This window comes from Halyomorpha halys, unplaced genomic scaffold (assembly GCF_000696795.3).
Source record: "Halyomorpha halys isolate HHAL.00 unplaced genomic scaffold, Hhal_1.1 Scaffold1259.1, whole genome shotgun sequence".
In the NCBI taxonomy this organism is placed as follows: domain Eukaryota; kingdom Metazoa; phylum Arthropoda; class Insecta; order Hemiptera; family Pentatomidae; genus Halyomorpha; species Halyomorpha halys.
In genome coordinates this window covers 65,210-87,707 of record NW_027106004.1, presented here as the reverse complement: position 1 = coordinate 87,707, position 22,498 = coordinate 65,210, and the positions used below count along the sequence as shown (strand labels likewise).

The window sequence follows — 22,498 nt, the reverse complement described above, 5'->3', positions numbered from 1 at the left end:
TGTGGCAGATTGTAATATCTATCAATAAATAAATCTAATTAAAAAAAAAAAAAAAAAAAAAAATTATGTTAGAGGGTATATATGTCAGCTTGATAATGAGTAAAACAAAAAATAGCTGAACTATATCCATTTTCTTGAGCGCAGATTGATGAAGTATATAATTTAAATAAAAAGATCGCGTTACCATGATTTTGACAATTATAGCAATATGGATTCTGTAATTTTAAAAATAGTTAAAAATTTTGTTGTTCTTATATTAAGCAAAAGATAAACCCTTGTTGCAATATAAAAGTCTCTCACGAAGAGATTTTGTCCTTGAATGTAGATTCTTTTTTTTGTTTTTATGACATAATGTAATAACTGATTCACATTATCCAACAACCGTTTTGACGTTTCAAGGCGTATTGTCTACAACAACCTGTAGAAGAGAAGGTTACCCCAGTACTGTCCTGACTTTAAATTTTTTAACCTTTTTTTTACCTAAACCTATGACCAGTAAGAGTGCTTATCTGAATAATGAACCCGGTGGTTCCTTGGAAACCGGTTGTGGGTGTAAGAAGCTGTGTACACTGGTTACAATGAAACACCATTAAGAAGTCGAATATAGTCCATCAAGCAGTTTGATAAATTTTTACAAAATATTCATTTAATAATGTTTATCACATCCGAAGCTGAAAATGACCAATTATGGCCTCAGAAATAACCTAAACCTCCCTCAATAGACTTTATTGAAAATTAATTAATCAATGGTAAATCGGATTATGGATTAACTACGAATTAATCAAAAATCTGTCCAAAATTGTAAAAGTTCTGTCTTGAAAATCATCACAAAAACTTATTTAAAAGATAATTGAGGTAAACTTGAAACGAAGAACGCACTTATTTCCATACCTCTGATGGAATTCGGCTTGAAATTCTTAGACTTTAATTCTTCAAAATATTTTCAAATTTTATTAGAAAAAGATCTATGTATAGTGAAGAATATAATTTTGTTAAATCGAGGCCGTTTTTAAGATATAAGATGCACTTAAAACAATTTACTGAGCAAAAGTTGTAGTTTATCTTTCCCACTAACGGAAAATTCAATGGATCTGAGATAAGATTACGGAGAAAGTTACTGCACACTTCTCAGTTTTACTGGGACAGTAAATAGTCTGTGGTTTCTTCTCTCTAAGGTCTCTGCCTTCATTTTTCAAAGGTATATAATTTTAATTGAAACAAGCCTCGATTGTAGGCAGATTAAAAATCACTTCTTTAATTTATATCCAGATTTCAAAATTTTGTTACCGATGTAAAAAGTTGGTATTTAGTATGATGTATAAGTAATTTTTCTTTTCTGATATTTATTGATCTCATAACATGTACTCCTAGTTCGACACCAAAATATGATAATGAAATGGTGTTATATTTGATTGAACGGATTTATTAAGAAAATATCACAGAATTGGATTTAGAAATCCAGGAAAAAAACTTAAAACCGATTTAGAAAAAAAATTTCAAGAAAACATATGACAGAATTATTTTGTAATCTATATCTTTAAGTAATTTATACATCTAAAGAAGATAAGCATGATTATATGATTTTTTTTACAACAGTTGAGTTTATTGAATGATCTCATTACGAAATTTATTACACAGATCAACAGCAATATTGAAATCGAGTTCTAGTCGTCAAATGTTGATTAATTATTTCCATGGAACTAATATACAAAACGGTTTTACCAGACAAAGATTATTTTTGTTTAAACTAGTCCGATACTTAAAATTTGTCTTCGAAGAGAATTATTCGCCTTGTAACTTAAATATTACATGAATACAGAATACTCTATTTTTTTTTTTTAGTTTTATCCACACACAAGACTGGAAAGAAAGGAAACTGCACATCGGTTTCGACTATTGCAGCAGTTACAAGATCTAAACTTCTAATGCATTACAAAAGACTGATCTAGATGACAAGAATAAGGCGTATAAGCTGAACATAGGGAGTTGAGCTTTGGGGCTCCACCAATCCATCAAATTCCTCTCGAATCCAATCCCTACAATCGAAAATCCTCAATGCTCCTTACATTGTCACAAATTAAATCATTCATAAAGACCTTCAGAAATAACCTATTGTTCTATATTTTACCGACCTAGCTCGAACCAGATATGATTCCTTCCATTATAAACTCTCTGACCACACAAACCAACTCGCTAGTTTCTAACCTTGCCTCCTCTTCCATTCCTGACAATCCTCCGTGGCGCCTGAAAAGAAAATGGCCACGAGACCTGCTAATGTAAAAACTTCATTATAATGCTACCAATGAGTAGTTCTCTACACACCTGTATCACTCCATTATAGCTGAGTTCAAATATATTGAATATATGATGTAATATATAGTTGTAATGTACAAATTTCAATAAAAATATTATAAAAAAAAATAAAAAGGAAAAAAGATTTATGTTACGTCCGATACTAGGAGGTAAGTCCCTAATTATTTTGACAAATACCATGGAAACTACTACTCCAACGAATGACGTACAGATGCCTAATAGTTCTTCATCGAGGAGTAGCAGTTTCCATGACATTGCACAAAAGAAATTCCCAAAATATTTATTTATTGTTCGGAAATTTTTATTATATAAAAAATATCTCAGAAACTATTAAACGTACAGACACCTTTAGGACTCAAATTGAAGCTGAATGTGCTATATTGTGTTTGCTAACATTTATAGTATATAATATTATCTTTATAGATTTATAATCTATAATATTATAGAAGTAGGTTAAGAAGATTCAGTTTGTATTTATTTGTTGTTGTTTTTTTAATATTGTTTTCAAATAACAAAATTTGATTTTTATTATTTGAAAACACTGTTGCTTTTTGAAAAACTATATTTCGAGAACTCTTATACTTAAAGAGTTCTATTACAGATAATATTTTAGATTCATGTTTACATAACTTTAAATAATGTGCAAAGAGGTTTTTTTTTTGTGTTGTAGGTAGTTTCAAGGGTGAATGAAAAAAGAGCGAAAAGGTTTCTCAAATAAATTAAACTTCAGGGCTTCAAGTTTTACTTTTTATTATCAATGTAATGCGCAATATATTTTTTACTAGAGATAACTCAAAAATGAATTTTATGTAACTTCTAGAACAAATGCAATTTTTGATTCCTTTCAACTGTGTTTGGCAGAGTCATCAGTTTCAACTCATAATTATAAAGAACTGTTTGATTTATAAATTTTTTATAACAATTAAAGTTAAATATATTGATCAATTAATTAAAGATACTGAGAAGTCAAACAATACTAATTGGTATATGTATATGTATATAATTACAAGTATATATATTATGTTTTATTCTTTTGATTTTTTTTCACAATTACATTCGATTTTCTCTATTTTACTATAAAAAGGAATAAGATAAAGAGAGGCTAATTTAAAAGAAACATAAATATCAGGAATATAAGTTGTAGATTATGAAAAATTTTACAAATTATATTACATAACCTATACAACATAAATTCAATCTTTGCTCAAGAATTTTGATCAGAAACTTTTTGATTTAATAACCTAGGCATATAATGTCTTCAAAATAACTATTTGTCCTGTTTAAAATAAAAAATAAACTGTTAAAGTTAATTAACTAGATTTAAAACAATGTAATTACATGGAATTGATAGAATTTTAAAATATAAAATCTTAAATAAAACTTAATTATTAAATCTAAAGGCTGAGGAAATTCATTAACTAATGAAAAGAGAGTACCAATTCATCTGTTAAAAAAGTAAGTAAAAATAATCGGATATTTTTTTAATAAATCGTAAAATAAAATATATTTCAATAATACATTTTATTTCTTCATAGCCCACAACTTTGTACTTTGGACTCGACAGGTCCGTGCAGGTTTGCACAATGTTCTTTGTTGTCAGTCTGGTTCCAGCTCTGTAGCGATGCACTTCACTATAATTATTACAATTCATCGCTGTAACAGGAGTTTAATGATTCAACAAAGGATTTAAGATTAATAAACTATTTGCGGAAGTAACGCAACAGTTTCTCTGCAATTTTAACATGAGGTACGAATAAAACATATAAATCAATATTGCCTTTTAAATTAACAACAAGCATGTACCGAAAATGTTTAACAACTATCTTATTATGTCAGAAAATAAATAAATATAGTATAAAACGAGTATTTCAATTCACCTAATTATTGACCATAAAATCACTAACAGAAAAGATAGAATGATGTTTTTTAGGGATATAAGGGAATATGTAAGAAAAAATATAAATAAAAATTTTTGTTTTTATTTTGAATTGTGTTGTTGGAATATTCATTAGACAGTGAAAAAAATAAAATACTTATTTCAAAAGAACGATAAATAAAAAATATTTTTTTTTATATTGCTTAAGATCCTTCAACGCAAGTACATCACTAATTTTTTTTTCATACTAAGAAGAAGAAAGCCTGCCGGTGCTGGACTAAAACCTAGCACGAGAGAATGAAAGTTGTGGGACAAATTGGCCTGTGTCCAAAGTTGCCGACGTAGCAGCCGCTTGCTGTTAGTGCCTAATCAGGCCCTTTCCAACCGCCACCATCCCACTTACACGGCTCCCCGATACCCTACGTGTCAGCTTCATTGCCTTAGTTCGACCTTTGTCAACTGTTTTACATCTTGTTTTACCAGGTTTTGGTCAATTCGATAATGAGGAAAGCATATACCAGTAAAATAATCATCGCTATTAAGAACTATAAGGGTGGAATATTATAAAAAATATTTGAAATTATAATAACCAGTAATTTTAACCCATTACGATTTCCTAGTAAATGATTTGAATATGTATGTATAAATACTATGTACGTATACATAGTGAAAATAATGCTATTTATGTAGATTATTTTTGAAAAGTGGGTTATCAATCTCCCGTCTTGGCTTTTCAACCTTAATGTGATTCCATTATCTTCATCGCCTATTTCCATTTGTAACTTATAGACTCCTAGTCACTTCCTTAATATTCCCCCACTTTGACTACTGCAGTGCAGTATATGGGGGTGTCACTGGGGATCTGGAAGAAAACCTAAAACAACTATTGCCTTCTGCATTTCATATTCGCGATCTCCTGAGATGTCTTCATTTTAATGTGAAGTTGAAGTGCCTTTAACCATCTAGCATATTTCCTTTCATCAATCCTTTATCAAGTTATCCATTCCCATCGTCCATGATACATCTCAGATCTCCTTAAATTCAAATACTCTGTTCATACCCGTTCCCGGTGTTTAGACCTTTCTGCAACACCAACCTCTTCCCTATGGAATTACATTTCTACTTCCATCCGAATCTCCAGCACCCTTCCCATATTCAAATCCCGCTTATTCCATTATGTTCTACCCTCTCAGTTCTAATTTAATTTAATTACAATACTTGTTCAGGCCACTTTTGCTCCATTGTCTTGATCTGGAAAATTTATTTGATAAATTCCAAACTCACCTTCCTCTTCTTAATTACCTTCATTTTCCCATTTATTTTATTTCTTACCACCTTAAATCATGCACCATTAAATTTCTACAAATGTATTTCAATTGTATATAAATCTTTAATTAAGTTATTGTTAGCAGAGATAATTCCTATTTTTTATAAGGCAATCCACGTCGTAAGTGATGTTCGCCTAGTTATCTACAGGTGACCAACCCTGTCTAACTATGGTTGGGAGTCAAGTTTTTCATTTTGTGTGACCGCCACTTAATCCCGATTCGAACCGGCACCGCCCGCAGACCTCAGAACCATAGACTTGCGCATAATACCTGAGTTTCGCTGCGGCCCAACGGTGTTCTTAACGTACCTAGTGTGCAGTGTATTTTTTTTTTTTTTTTTATTCACCTATTTTCAACTACCAGTTCTACCAGTTCAAGTCTACCTATCTTAATCTATTTCAATTTCATCTGTAACATCTTCATCTTTCACCTACCTAGCTATCTTCTTTCAATTTGTACATATTTACCAAAGCAAGTATCAACACATCTTTCTGTTTCTGTAACTCCCATTGTAATAGTAATAGTAATTAAATCAATAATAATTAAAACCAATAGTCACTTGTAATCACCACTTAAATCTACTATTGTAATTTGTTATTTTTTTTCCAATCAGAGCTCTTTAGGTTAGTTTTATATAATAGTATTCTATATCCAATGAGTCGATTTTAATTTTAATTTATTTTCTTAAAGATGGCCATGTGACCTGATATTGTAAACTGTTTTTAGAGTTCTACTACTGGGTAGTTTCTCTACATGCTGTATCATATCATTATGATCAAATTTACTTGTTGTATTTTTTATACAGTTGTAAATATCAATAAATAAATAAAAAAATATATTTTAATATATTTAACTTAATTAATAAATTTAACTTTTTTTTAACCTCTACACAGTATTTAAAGCTCCAAATTAAATATCCGTTGAACTTTCTGTTTTGTTCTGTTTGAAGTTTATAAGATGCTTGATAATGATATGTAATTTTTATTTTTTTCTATGTTTTAATATTTGATGCTCTGAGGCTCTGAACTTTCTTACCATTTTTTGTATTGCTATTATAATGAGACATGTCCCAGATTAAATAAATAATTTACTAATATTATTACGTCTTAAGTCTACTTACTAAATCCTAAAATGTCGTAGTAAAGACAAGATATCGTAGAAGTTGAGTCCTTGTACTATGCACAAACCACATTTGGGGCAGCAGAGGGCAGCATCCATCACCATGAATCGTGACAGTAAAGACGAAATTTTAAAAATAAATTACGTTTGAAAGTTTCCGTCGCTCATTATGAAGACATGCTTATGTGAGTGCTCACTTAATCATAATTAAGCTCACTCGTGTAAAATAAGCCAATAAACTAGAACAGGCGAGTATCATTTTCAGAATAGTAGGTAGTTCGACCAACTATCAAGCGAATCCTGATAGTACGATAGAAAATGTTACTTTATTCAATCACAGTGACTTTTTCAGTTTTCACTTTCACTATTATTCTCACTATTAATATTATGTTTAGTGTCCTGAAAGCCAAAACTCTTAGGCTGTTAGTTATAATCTGTCAATATTTTTTTTCCCCATTTTTAATTATTATTCAATTAATAAAATAATTAGCTTAGTGGAAAATTCCAACAGTTTAAAGAAAGTTTGTGGATCGCATCATTATAAATTAATGAAATCACTTATTGTTTTAAAAATAAATGTATGCTGTTTAAAAAAAATATATATATCAATACTGCTTATTGAGGACCGGGAATTTATTTCCCTATCTCAAGTTGATAAATAAAATATTTAATAATTCATTATAATTAATTTAAAATACCCGGTTAGTCAACATGGATATGTATTCGTTTTATTTTCAAGAACAGATCGTTCTGGTGACAGGATCTGCTTTGAAACTATACAAGAAATAATATTCGACCCTAAGATCCCATGAGAAGGGCAGACATATTTACTTAGGACTGTATCAATATTTTACATCATAGAAGGGTGTTTGGTTCCTACGACAACATATTTTCCTATATATTTTGCTGTTTATCAACAAAGGAAATCCTCACAACAAGATGAACAGATTGATGAGATTACTTACTAACATAGACAACAGATAAATCACATTATTTAGTGAACTTTTTCACTAGAAATACTATAGGTAAAAACATTTGATATTTGAAATTATCAATTCTTGTATTTATTGATGTGAATTTTTATTTCTTCGTCCTACAAATATGCAAAACTGTTGTGTGTAAAATAAAAATATTGGTCTATTTCATTATTTATTTGCTTTGTTCAAAAAAGAGTTCTCTGATAAATGTTAGGTATTGATTTAGCTAAACTTAGTGCAATTAATAAATGATATTAATTAAATATATTTTTATAAGAAAATACCTTGTAAACTTGTAAATTAATAATTCTAATACATTTCTTATGTCTTTAAAATACATTTATCTTATAATGAAAATATTCTATTCCAATTCGGCTCAAGAATATATTATTAAAGACCTAAAGTATCTTTTAGTCATAAATAATCAAATCTATTATTTTCACTTTTTGACTAATTTTAATTAAATAAAAACCGCACAAGATTCCCTATTTTTCATGCAATTCAATTTTTTGTCAATCCCTAATGCAATATTCTTTAACATTTCTAAGCATACGGGTAATCTTATTTGGATTTTTTCTTGACACTTGGAACACATGAAGAATCCAAAGCAGATCGGTTTAACCATTACACTTTTTGGGACTCGCCTTGATATAAAGATACTTTTTTTTTGTATTGGGTAGTTCAGTACACCCCACTTGTGAAGAGATTGTAATTGTACACTTTTTCGTCGATATGAAATACTTTAACAATTAAATAGCTGTGCAAAATATTATAAAAAAATCAAATAAATAGGATCGCTAAAATATACTGTTACATGATATATTATTATTATTATTGGCACGACAGACCGTGGAGGTCCAAGGCCTCACGCGATTTACTTACTTAGGAAATACAACGCGCGTTTCGTAACGTGGTTTTTATAGGGTGGGTTCGTCACTCCCACGCCTATTATTTTTGTAAGTGCCACCCATTGGCTAACGGACCTCACAAATGCCTGGGGGGAGGCTGGTAGTGAGTACTGTATAATTATATGCTTGAAAAAATCCCGGATAGGGCTGGGGACTCGAACTCGCAAGCTTTGGTTTGATAGACAGGCGCGTTACCACGCTGCTACCGTCTCCCCCTACAGGATATATAATATCCAAAATTAAATATGCATAATTAGTGGTTTGGACTGCGAATAATTGTATTCGTATGGATAAGTATAAACCATAATGCTCGTACAGCTGTCAATTTGCAAACATTATGTTCACATTCTTTATTATTGTGTAACTTGTAATATTTACAATATCACAGGGCATTTAGTGTCTAAAAAGTGTATTCCTTTTTTTTTTTTTTGGAAGGTAATTGTCTGTTTTATAATATTTCAAAACATTTTAATTAGTTATCTTGTTATTTTATTTTTGTGTATTAAAACATAGTTAATTATATGCAAAATAGTTACTGAAATATCAAGTTCATATTATTATTTTTTTTTTTTTGACAGAAAAGGTTTTAGCCATAACAACCATGGAAAGACGAAAACGCTCTTTTATCGTGTCGGTTTATATATTGTCATGGCATTCTCCAATACCTAGTAAGACATTATGAATGGAATATTAATTTTCCTGTTATGTATTCTTTTCTAACGCTATATTATACATCAATATTAGTCGATTTATTCCCGGAAATTTCATTTTAACCTAAAGAGATATGTTTCCATTATTCCCCTATGGTCAATTATTATTTGCTTGAAAAAATCCCAGGTAGGGCCGGGCTTGAACTCTCAACCTTTGGGTTAGAAGACAGGTTATGAGTTCGAGCCCGGCCCTATCCGGGATTTTTTCAAGCTACCTAGAAGGGCACCAGTTACGTTTGTATATACTTAGATATGTATTAATATTGTTATTTATAATAAAGGGGGTAAGAACAAAGAAAAAAAAATGGTCAATTATCAAATTTAGAGGAATCATTGGATTCTTTTAAATTGTTTGATACTCACAACGCAAGAAGGTTTATTATTTCAAATAATTAAAAACTTAATGTACTTTGGTTGAAGGTATTTTGAAAATTTGAAATTGAAAGCCCGATCTGGCTATTTCAATAAGAATAACACTTCGCTGATATTAAAAATCACTGCATTGATATTGAATGAACATCATAAGAACCGTTTTCGATAAATTGCCAAAAAAGAGTAAAATCTATGATATATGTGAAGTGACGCTTCTGGTAAGTCAGTTTAAAAAAAGAGGTCACTGTAAACCTCCAGGCTTATAATACTATTTTAAAAATATTTTTCAATTGAAAATTTCAGTTTCGTAAAACTTAGTTTTTGAGTCAGGCTGGCCGCATATAGAGAATTAGGCATTAGCCATAATACATACTGTATTACTTAGTGATTTGAAACTTGAAACGTAAATGTCTGCTGACATTTTCCGCGATCGTCATAGTTCGTATTACCATATGCTTCATATAACCACGTATATATCATAAGTGAACACAAAAATAAATACTTACTAATAAAAACTTTTCGTTCCTTGAGTTTCAAAATGTGAAGTATAAAAATCATGTTTTCTAGTAACATTCGACATTTAGGGTTTTTACGAACGATGTCTAGTTAATGCCATTATATTTAATAATTGGGTAGCTATGAAAAGCGTAGCCCTATAAAAATTTAAATTAGTTGATTCTCTCTCTGACAAGGCAGCTTTCGGTACAAAATTGTCGTCTGAATATATTAAAAGTTAAAGGAACCTCTCAATAATAATTCATACGTGTCTGTTCAGTAGTATAAAACTGATCATACTCTTGACATAAACGAGTTAGTAACTAATTATTAAACGCCTCAAGGATGGGTGTATTTTTAGATTCATTATGAATCTGACCTCTGATGATATTAAAAATTGATCCAAGTGATTAGTGCTAATGCGGTGTATTAACTGAGCCCGGGCCAGATTTAATGGAATTAGTTTCAGAGGGGCGAGGCACTAGTTGGAGCTATTGCTTAGTAAAGTATTAATCATATGTGCCTTGTAGTAGGGCGGATATATGTTTATAATTCAACTGGATCCGCCCAAATCTGGCGCCCGAACGTTATACTGAGGTTGACTGAGAGTTAACATATCAGTTTTGTGGCTGATGGGAGCAAAATAGTATTTAGGGGGGGGGGATGTTTTATGTTATGTTGCGTGCTGAATAAATTTTTTTGTAGTAAAGCTTTTTTTTTTTTTTTTATGTGTCTTTATCTGTATACCTAAATACTTCTTTTTTAATTTAATTTTATAATCATATAATTTCTGTTCTATTAGGTTTATTATTATTCGATTTCTATTTATTTATGAATATGTAACATAAATGATGACTATATAAAAAAAATACAGAAATTGTAGATATAGTCATGTAATCAAATAACTAAAATTGAAAATAATATATTTATTTAGTGTACCTGGAATATTCTGGTAGTATATCAATCATTTACACTTTGAGCGAACTCATTCAAATGAATATTGTTCTAGTAAATTTAATTTTCGTTAATCAAATAATTATAGAATAACTTGAGTTACATAATAAAATAACTGTAATAGAAAAAAGTTTTTTTTTTTTTTTTTGTGGAATATGCTGGTTAAATAACTATCTTTGGACTTTAAGCAAAATCATTTAAATGTGTGAATTGTTCTGTTGAATAATATACATATATATTAAGATAATTTGATTTTGAATGACCATTTTTTTAATTTTCTACGATGCTATACTCTTTATTAAGTGACGTTTTGGAACTGCAACACCCCATATTCCGATTCTCATGGGGCTTTATTGCAATATAAAATTTACCAACTTATGAATCCATGAAAGACTCAAATCCAAAACTTTTAGGAGATAAAAGATATTATTTCTTAATTTTCATCATTTTGATCTTCTTTTTTTTATACTTCTTATATAATTAAATCAAAAAGAAAATAAATAAATAAAATAACCCTGAATTAAAAAAAAATTCTACTTACATGTGGTTTCTTACTTTTACTTACAATAAATTACTATTATATCATATATTAAAATATATTGTAAGAAGTATAGCGTACAGATTTCCCTTACCTCAGCATCTTTGGGTACTCTGAATATTATGTTGCTGACGATGTAGAATGGCTAAGTATTTTAAGCTAACTTTTTGGAATTCGTGTTTAGTCTTTTTATTTAGAAGTGTTGTACGCTTTCAATCTTAATTGTAAAACTAGTTCAGTATGTGACTAAATATTTTAAATATTCTAGGTATTAAACATTGAGTCCTCTTCACCCGCTGAAGCCTAAAAACATGACCTCCTCGAATCGTCTTCTACACAAACAAGAAACATAAATGTTAAGCGATATTAGTTTAATATTTTTTACTCAATTTATACGCGTATGATTGAAAAAAGTCTTGTTTTTCAGTTAAATTACTAGATCTTTATTTTAATATCACAAAAACGCATATCATGAAACCTTTATTAACCTTCAGACATTCTCAGTTTATTTATTATGTAAATATCCGAACATTATTATCGACATTCAATATAATTGACAAACGGCTTACAACATTAAATGAATCCACATCCCTTCTAACCCTCAATTTTATGCCTTATAGAAGAACAAATAGTGATTGATGTCGTAAGAACATATCTGTCGATAAAGCGAATTGATCGTTTTCTACTAACAGCACCAATACAAATTTGGGTTATATAAATGAAAATCTTGACATAAAAAAAAATCCATCACTTTTTCGACTGTACCAATATCTTTATAAATTCTGTGAAAAAATGTCACTTGTTAAAGGTATTTTTAGTGATAATATATTATGGACGGTTAAATATATGTATAGCAAGTTAATAGGTATTGTTTTTTTTAATTTTTTTACTAGCAATTGAAATGCATTTGTGATTAGATTATATAATACTGTTTTAAAACATACAACTTTTCTAATCAAAAATATAAATATTTATATAATATTTTGTTTGTTGCTTATTTTGTCTGAAACTCTACTCAAAAGAAAAATCCTTTTTGGTACAATATTTATATCAGGGCAGCAACAATACGTAAGTGAAAATTTTAATAATAATTAGTAATATTAAGGCTCTACTTAAAAACCATTAAGACATGATTTTGATATATTTTTTAAATTATAAAAAATTAATAGAAGAATATTCGAGATTTCTGAACAATGTTATTGTTTCCGCAATATTTTATTGTGGCAATATAATCTTTCGTCGAAACGGTTCTTTTTTTTTAAATTTATTATTTCGTATTTTTTAAACTGATGTATTTTATATGTCACCGTCTCAGAGTCCTAAGTAATTAAAGGAAAAAAAAAGATACTATCCTGGATCATAACAAAAGAATAATTCCTAACAGTTGACTTCTTGAAAATTTAGATTATATCTATTTATTGACGCGTATGTCCCCATGGAATTATATTCTTGCATTGGAAATGTTTGTGAAATTAGTTGTAATAAATTGATCAGAACAGAGGTATAATAATAGTCATAGCGAGTACATATCGAATCACTGCATTGACAACATAAGTTTTAAGAGCGAAATACTTTGAAAGGATTATCTTTTGTTGATCATTAGGAAAAATATGATATAAAATATTACTATAATATCAATGTGCTCGGGTTAATATCTCATATCACTATTTTAATCTGTTTTCAATGTTAATTTGTTTAATCAATGAAGTATTAATTTTTTAAAAAGTATTTCGGAATTAAAAACAAATACTGATTTTTATTTCCTATGCATTGATTCGATATGCACTCGTTATAATGCGGATTAGTTTACCGCTGTTCTCGCATTAAATATTTTTTTTATATTAAGTCAAGAAAGTATTTAAGTCTAATAATTTAAAAATAATAATAGTAATTTTATATATAAAATAAATGCTAAGCTAAAGCAACCAGACGCAGATTATTTACTCAGGCTAAGTGACTTCAATCTCTCAGGCTGTGTCTTATCTCTTTGTACGAAATTTATAAATTCATAACTAGACTTAATTTTAGTTAGAGTTGACTTATTTATTTACCTAATTACTGAATGTTATCCTCAGAATTGTTAAAGGTACTTCTTTACAGAAGAAGAAGACAGCCAAAATTTATTGCGGGCTCTAAGTAATAAAAAAAAAAAAAAATGCTATAGAAAACATACCACTCCATTTTTTGATTTATTTTTTGATATATTCAATTTACAGTTAATCCCATCACCATGATATTTAACAAACTTATACTAAATTGATAAAAATAATTACTTCTTAAAATGTAATTGGATTACAATAGAATGACCATCGATACAGCATACTAAAAGAGGGAACACAGAGGGCAAGAGAAAAAAGTGAAGAATTCGGCTTATTGGATAAGAAAATAAATAGTTTATTCTATTTATAGCGTACTCATATATCGCAATAATTAGTACTAGATAATTGGCTTGTAATAAATAATAAATACTAAGGTATTGAGCTGTCCATCACCTAATGTTGACGATACTTAGCAATAATCATAGAAAATAATCCTGACCTGTAATGATGCTTGAAGACCTTCGACCAAAAGGTAACAAGAAGCTGAGGAGTTCCACTTGTAGGCAGGCTCTCGGGCCAAGACGTAGTGACTGTCGATTTCCTTCCCTCCGACCGATACCAGTTCTGCCTGTTACAATAAGGTATTCAACGTGATGCCAATGCTAACTTAATTATTGAACGTACTCTGGAACTGTACGGAGTGACATACCTGCAAGGTGAGGACCTGACTGTCGGAGAGAATAGCAGGAACAAGGAAGCTGCCCTCACCTGCAGCCATCTCTATGTCCTGGCTGTATATCGCTGTCGTGTTGTCCAACACCTTCACTCTAACCCTTACAGCCTTCTCAGAGCTGACTGCTTCTACCTGTGCAACATAATATAATTTTGATTTTATTACAGTTTTATCTCTAATTATTAAATTTCAGATGTCATGGGTATGACTATAAGTATTAAATTCTATTATTTAATATATTAAATATTCAAAATAACTATTTATACATCAAGCATGAGGAGATGACAGTGCCGAGCAGTAACTCTTCCCGGACTAATCTCGGGTCATTAATTAGTTACCCTCGGTCGGGCGCAACTAATCTTTGAGATGAAGTGAACCCAGTTTTTTTTGTGTACTCAATGGCTGGCTTTAGTAGCTTCCTAATTCTTCACCCCATACAAAAAAAGGATTAAAATTTCACCCGTGTACATATGACATTCAATATTATCGGTTTAATCTACAAATCTACTTAATGACTTATACACGATTATATAAGCATTTTCGATACATTAAATTTTAATCCTTTTCATAATTATTTTTATTTACCTAAAATAGTCGTATACTTATATTTCTGCCTTAGTGGAATGATATCGACAGCTATTTTGTATATTATTTAGATAATGTCCATACCATTTTTACGGATTATTCATAGGTCAATAAGTTTATTTTTTTTAATCATTTAAATTTACAACTTTAATTAAACGAAAAATACATCCTTGCCGTAAATTTGAAGATTTTCAACACAGAAATTCTTTTAACGGATTTAAATTAATATTTATTGTTTTAGAAACTTTAAAGAACAATTACTTGCACTAAACGATATTAACAATGCCCAGCTGACTGTTCAGGGCTATCGCTTTGACAGTTGACGTCCATGGATGGTCATCAAAAACACAAAGGACGTCAGTCCTCAATTTCCAATTTCGGGATATTACTCGAGAACCCCTTAACAATGTACCTCTTCTATCAGTCACAAATTAATTCATCTCAAACTTTACGTCTTCCTGTACCACATATGACCCCTACAATTCATCACGTACACTCCCCCTCATCTCCCCTCGGCTTATATAATTTTCATAAAACACTTTAATCTCGGGAAGTTGAATGAAAACGTGTAGCCTCGAATTTGTTATCATCCCTTCAAATGTCTCTAAGACCCATTTATCTCGAGCGACAACATCGTTTGTCAGCCTGACAAAACTGTGCCGCACGGTTAATGAATTCCCGAGTGAGTCGTTGCTGGAGAGAAGTTTTTATTGGAAATTATTTTGAAAGTTTAAAGAGCACGATATCCCCACGGGGTGAAAGAGCGGTTGGAAACAAGATGAATAAAATGCAGGAACAAGGTTTCACAACTGAATAACCGATCGTCAGTGTTTTTTATATTGTTTTTTAGATATTTTGTCATATACCTCTCTCATCGAATTTGCTCCATCGTTATAAAAATGAGAGACTCATCTGTTGGTGATGAATTGCTTACTTTTAGTGAGTTGTAAATTCGTCGAAAAAAAATCTTATTTCGGAATCTTAATAGTAACAAATTTTTATTTTTTTATAAATATAAAAGTTCTAAAAGTAGAAGCTAAGAAGTAATTAATAAACCAATAACCAATGAATCATGCATATTTGAGAGCAGAATCCCGTACCACAAGGGAAAAACATCCAACGTTTTAGGAATTCACGTGGCATTATGAACGGCTCATCTGGCCATTGGCCACTGTTTTATTAGTTTAAAATGACAATAAACTCAAAAATAGAGATATTATATATATGTATATATAGTTGACCGTAAAGATTTAATATAAGAAGATGGTCAGGATTGCGGTAAAAAAAAGAAGAACAACTAGTTTAAAACTATATTTTATTCTTATTGTTTATTCAAGTTTATTTTATACTGATACTATTTTATATCTTCCTTCCTTTTGTTTATATGTAATTTGTTATCACTTTATTTTTACATAATATTTATCCTAGCTTAAATTACCTTATTGTATCTTATCGTTGTAATATTCTCAGTTTTTTTTGTATCTTTTTAGCCCTGATGAAGCCCTACAAATTGGGGCGAAACGTCGGACATTAAAATGGTTTTAACTATTTGTTCTTCTTTTTTTGACCGCAACTCTGACCATCTTCTTATATTCAAAATTAGAGATATTAAAAGAGCACCATATGAAATTAAAAAGGATATTTTGTGATTTTAGGAAAGGATATTTGTCTATTCTCTATTCCGTCTAATTTAAAAAATACCTGGAGGATGAATCGAATATAAATATCAATAAAAATAAATACAAAACTATTGATTCTTAAAGACCAATATGGGAAGACAGCAGCATTGTAACTTAATTTTTAGAAAATAAAAGTTATTAATCTCCGATAATCTCAGTTATTAAGTAAGTGAATCTCAGCCAGCAATTCTTTCTTCTGCTAAAATAACGGGAAACTCGCCTCCATGGGATTCCATTTCTATACCCCAGACCGTTCTAGCACTTCAAGGCTTCATATTTAAGGAGCACCTAGAGTCTTTTTTTAAGGGAAAAAATGAAAATGATTCCGAAACAGATATTGTTATGAAAAGTTGTTGAATATTTTTACTTATATTTCATATATTTATGCTTTACAGATATTTTATAGTTATTTTTTTTTAATGAAAAAGTGAGTTAGATTCGTTTTCAGCTTCCTTAAAAACCGCTAAATAGGAATTAAAAAATATTTTACGTGGGCCACTTTGCTAGGTCAGTCATGCCAATAGTCACTCGTCTTCTAGCTATCGTCAAACATATTTTCTCAACCGGACAGATAAAATAGTTTATAATTTCTATGGACATTTTCGGTCTTCTCATTTGGTGATGCTTTTTATATGCATTTAATACAATATATCGCAGGAGAGAAAGAAGTTTCTTCTAAAAAATCATGTCCGAAAAATCCTAATTTTTTATATCATTGAATATTTAGTTTACTTCGAAGGATTTTCCTGGGAAAAGAGAAGAGACGAGAAAAACTAAAGTAATGATCTAAAAAACGACGTTCCTCCCTATTCTTTCCTACTCTTCCAAATCGTGGATTCTCACCTCGAAACACAAGAGAGGATCCAATCCATGGAGATGCGGTACCTTCGTAAGGTGGAAGGAAGGACACGACGAGATAGAGTACGGAACAGTAACTTTCGGACTAATCTCGGCGTCAAACCGGCTGAGAGCATCCTATAGGGGCACAAACTAAGATGGTTTAGACATCTCCTTCAGATGTACCAGGAAAGAACTGCCAGAAAGAAATATGAGACTCGCGTGGAGGGAAGAAGGCCAAGAGGAAGACTACGCATTTCCTGGATGAAGAGTCTTAAGGGGATATGGGCTGGAGTAGGAGAAGGTAGATGGTCCAAGAGCGAGATATCTGGTCCAGGCTAAGCAAATTGTAACCCCACATTGCGAAAGCGGTAAAGGGGATAAAATGATTATGATGATGATTATGAAAATTCACGATTAAGGGTTTTAAAGGAGATTTGGGACGAAACTGATTTGTACTTATTTTTCGCTGACATTATAAGAGTCATTTGGGTTTTATATTTTTATACGATATTAATACAGTTGAAAATAATGTATTCTAATTCCGTGCAAGAAATAAAATCGATTAGTAAATAACATTAAAATCCACATAGACCAGAGGCATAAAGCATGAATATAATAAGTACTAAATTATATAAAATATATTTCTTTCTCGGCTCCTTGAACCCTTTGGAATAAGCTCCTAGACTCAGTCTAATATTTTTGAATACATTGTCACCAAATATATATATATATATATATATATATATATATATTGGCTAAAATCGGCGACACCATCAGCTTGTACGAGTAAGTACTAAATCAAAGATCATTCATGGGTTATAGTGGTGTTCTTTTTTTTTTTTTTTTAATTTTTGTAAATATTCCTTCTTTAATAATAAATCTGTCCTGGAAGAGGTAGTATGTCCTACCATTGTAGAAATAGAATGTTGAAAAAACAAAATGCTGCAATACATATTATAGTTATCATCTTATCATTATGAAGAATTCGTAGGTCTGTAGTTAATTGGAATTTGTTTTACAATATCAATAATACGAAATCGTAGTAAGGAATTATTACAAAAAAATATTTTAATTTATTATCTCATTCTTTTTTAAAATAAGAAAGTTTCCTAATATTAATAAACATGTTCAGAAAGATATTTTAAAAATAAAATATAATCGATTTTACAACGTATTAAATCGATTTTATTGTAGTAAACAAATAAAATTACCATAAAATATTAACCTAAATATGAACAACTCAGGTAACAAAGAACTAGTGTTAGAAGCAAAATAACTACCGATTTATTTTTTTTATTATATTAATAAAAGTTAAATATACTTCCCTTGATTATAGAGGAAAATATCGTGCTCATTCAAATCTGGGTTGTTCACTATAAGTGAACTTGAGTCAGGTTCTTATCAAGATGATCATTACACGGTCTATAAACAGAAATGGCAAGAGCAACAGGTACTAACAGTCCTCCAGCTTTAGGGCTTGGTAATGCCGCATAATGTGTATCGTTTTTAAATTGAAAAAAAATTAATAAAAATGCTTTAGTGAGCTATTTTTTAATATATTTTTTTACAAATTAGAGGCATAATTCATCAACATTATTCCACAATTATTATGGAGAACTGCCCATACACATTTTATACACTAATGTGTATACATATAGGAGCGGGGTGGTCCAGTGGGTAAGGAACTGTTCTACTGACTTAAAGAGCCCGGATTTGAATCTGACTGTTGCAAATAATTATTTATTTATCTACAATAGTCAACCCTGTAGGTTCGGGAAGCCCTCCGGAATCCATCCAGCCTCATTAAGTGGATACCCTTGATTAGGGAAAGTTGATCGTGATCATGAACCATCTTCTTGTATAACCGTTGTTCAAGCAACAGTTATAATAATAATAATAATCTTTATTTATTCTGGAATTGAACCCTTTAGAATAATTAAAATAAATAAAATACAGGCGTCAAAATTAGGCTATAGAGTCTTAGAGTAAATTACAAAATAGAGATGAAATTACAAGTTGTCATAAAATAAAATAATACAGTGAATTTAAAAATAACAATAATTAACAGGAAATATAAAATAATGATAAAACAAATTAAATGAAACCACTTGTCCTATCATAAAACATAAGATGACTTCTGATAGTGAATAAAAGGAAAAAAAATGATAAAAAATCAAATACAATTAAACTAAAAAGTAATAAATGAACAGATATAATTTCTGCTAGTGTACATATTTACAATTATAAACGAAGATCTAAGACATAAAATATATAAAGCTTTTTTGAAACTTTCAATTGTTATTCTTCCGGAATCGGGTGGACAGAAGGCAGTCGAATATACGGGATTTAAAGATTGGAAGGGTGTTAAAACTACGAATAAAGGAGGGAATAGAATTCCATAGGGAAGGGGAACGGATGAGGAAAAACCTACCAAAGGCTGCGGTTCGATGGGCAGTTACATATAAGTCTGAGGGCCGTAAGGGGGTATTGCGGGAATGCACTGAGGACTTAAATTGAAGGATATTTGAGATGTACGATGGACGGCGGGATTGGATATCTTGATAGAGAAAGGAAGCAAGGAAGAATTTACGACGGAAGGAGGGGCAAAGCCACTTCAAAAATCGGGTGACAGAGGCGTCCCTGGGGACCCCAAAGATGAATCGTACAAAGCAATTATTTAACCGTTTTAATAACAATAGTACTAATTTAATAATACTCCTTTTTAATGTACTGAACCCTCCCCATTGTTCACCATTTTCAATACAGTTCACAGTGAATCCTAGAATTTGAGAAGAATAGCGCCTTAAGGTTTTTGAAAATAAAGTATTATGTAAAATATTCGGACTGAAAATGATGAGTTGATCGCTTAATTTATACTATATATATATATTTATTATAATTTATACTATATTACTTAATGTATACTATATTACTACACAACGCTGAATTGATGGAACTACACCCACTAAATTTAATTCAGGCTATAGTAATGCTAGGTAAGGTAGCGTAAAGTTGTGGGACTTAGTAACGAACGGAACCCTAAAATTTTAGTAAACACTGAACCGACGTGTAAACGACCGAGTGGTAAACTGAAACGTAGATGGGATTATTATGCTAAAACGGATTTAGCACGTTTGATTTTGGAGTCAAACGATTGTGTAGAACGATTGATAGTATCGGCATCGAACCTTCCCTGTAGTAGTAATATGTGATAAAATAATTTTTTTAATTATTGTAATGTTAGTTTCCCAAAGAGAACTATCAGAATGCATTTTAATTGATTTATTAAATCGGAAATTACAATTCAATTAATTAATTTATATTATATAATTTATTACATTTTAATAATTTAGTACACATTATATAATAATTGTATTATATAATTATTATCTATACTAATTGATCTATATTATTCGCAGCAATACAGATTTAATTTTTTTTAAAATATTATTTTCCATTATTTTTTTATTTCTAGAGTAAATTGGAGATCAAGAACTCGTATTCTGTATCCGAAAAAACATAAATGAGCAAATATTGAGAACTTTTTCAAAACTTTCTACTGAGGTCTCTTCCTGGTTTCTAGTTGACTGGAGAAAAGATCTTTGAAGTTAAGGTGTGTTTCGAAGATACACCACTTTTTTAGTGTAAAAATATCTCCGTATATTAATATCACTTGTAGTGTGTATCAATTAAATCCCTAGTATTACTTCTTAAAACAATATGTTTAGACTGCAAAAAAAGTAAAATAAATTATAACAAAGCATTTTTTACTAGATATATTTTATATTTTACATTGCAGATTTTCCTGGAGTGCTTTTATTTAAAAAAAATATGTTTCTGAAAACGATATAATTTTCACTTACACCACTATTCCTTCCGCCTATGTGTTTGTTTTTATAATAGTAAAAAGGCGGATCAGAGAAAAAAAAAAAAACCTTTTACCGTGGCGTATTATAGTAGTTTCTTTCAGATCAATGTATTATTTTAAATATCATTAAGGTTTTATTCAGATTCTTATTTATAGCTTAGACTATTAAGTAAAGCTCGTTTAATCAAGTTTTTTTTTCACTGAGCGAATATTCTTCTACTCTGCGATGAGGAGGAAGAGCGAACCAATCGGGAAGTTGGCCAAGTTAGAGTGTCTGCTTGGTAACGAAGTAGTTACCCAGTTGAGAGTGGATAAGAAGTGATTAGATTTGTAGCAGACAGGAGTTGACTTGGTACTAACTGGTGCATACAGGAGCTTCGTTAGTACCCTCGAAAGGAAGGAGGGTAAAGGAGAGTGAGAGAGAGAGTGGTAGTGGGGGGGGGGGAGGACGGAGTTTGGAGTCGGCATAATTGATCAACTGCTTTTATCTGCACCTCCACCTCTAATCATTGCCGGTTTCTGTATTCACTGAGCCTTTGGATACAGTTTCTTTGCTGAGAATATAATCAGGCAGGCTAAAAATGGTTGGGGGTTTGCTTATTAAAAACTAGTTTATTATGAAATAATTTTATGCTTATATATTTGAAAAAGTTTAACGCTGGTGCAATCTAATGGACGTTTTGTCAATTCCAGGCATTATGAGGACGAAAAAAAAATAGTTCACGAAATTGAGACTGGAGAAAGCACATCTTACATCAACAATCTGTTTACTTGTTTCTTTGTTTTTGCACCTTCCAATGATATCCTATGAGAAATTATGTTGATACACTCACTTTTCTACTGATGGTTAGCAATACAAGAATATTGATAAAAATTTGTAGAAGCAAATTAAAAAAAAAAAAACACCAGGTATAGACGAATTTATTAGTCTAATTAAAAGGTCTTTCTATATCAGTGATATAATTTTTTTTTCAAATGGTTGGTAACAAGAACGATATATTTGCTATGATTTTAAATACAAATCACAAATCCCTTAGAAACTCTCGCAAATGAGGAAGCTAAAATTACACGGGTATTTGAATTATTAAAAGCACATCGCCTTCTTTATAAATTATAACTCCTCTTCGATTTTTATGTTTTTTATTTTATTTTATTTATTTTTTA

General features: G+C 30.3%; 1 protein-coding gene across 1 annotated transcript in view; it reads right to left on the bottom strand.

Annotated features, from left to right (window-relative positions):
* LOC106689017 (C3 and PZP-like alpha-2-macroglobulin domain-containing protein 8) overlaps positions 1 to 22,498 on the bottom strand; it is a gene marked incomplete at its 5' end in the record, with an annotated part of 143,321 nt that overhangs the window by 63,868 nt on the left and 56,955 nt on the right. Inside the window, 2 exon segments of the mRNA XM_014433756.2 lie at positions 14,129 to 14,257; positions 14,339 to 14,494. Coding sequence (XP_014289242.1) covers positions 14,129 to 14,257; positions 14,339 to 14,494 — 285 coding nt within the window.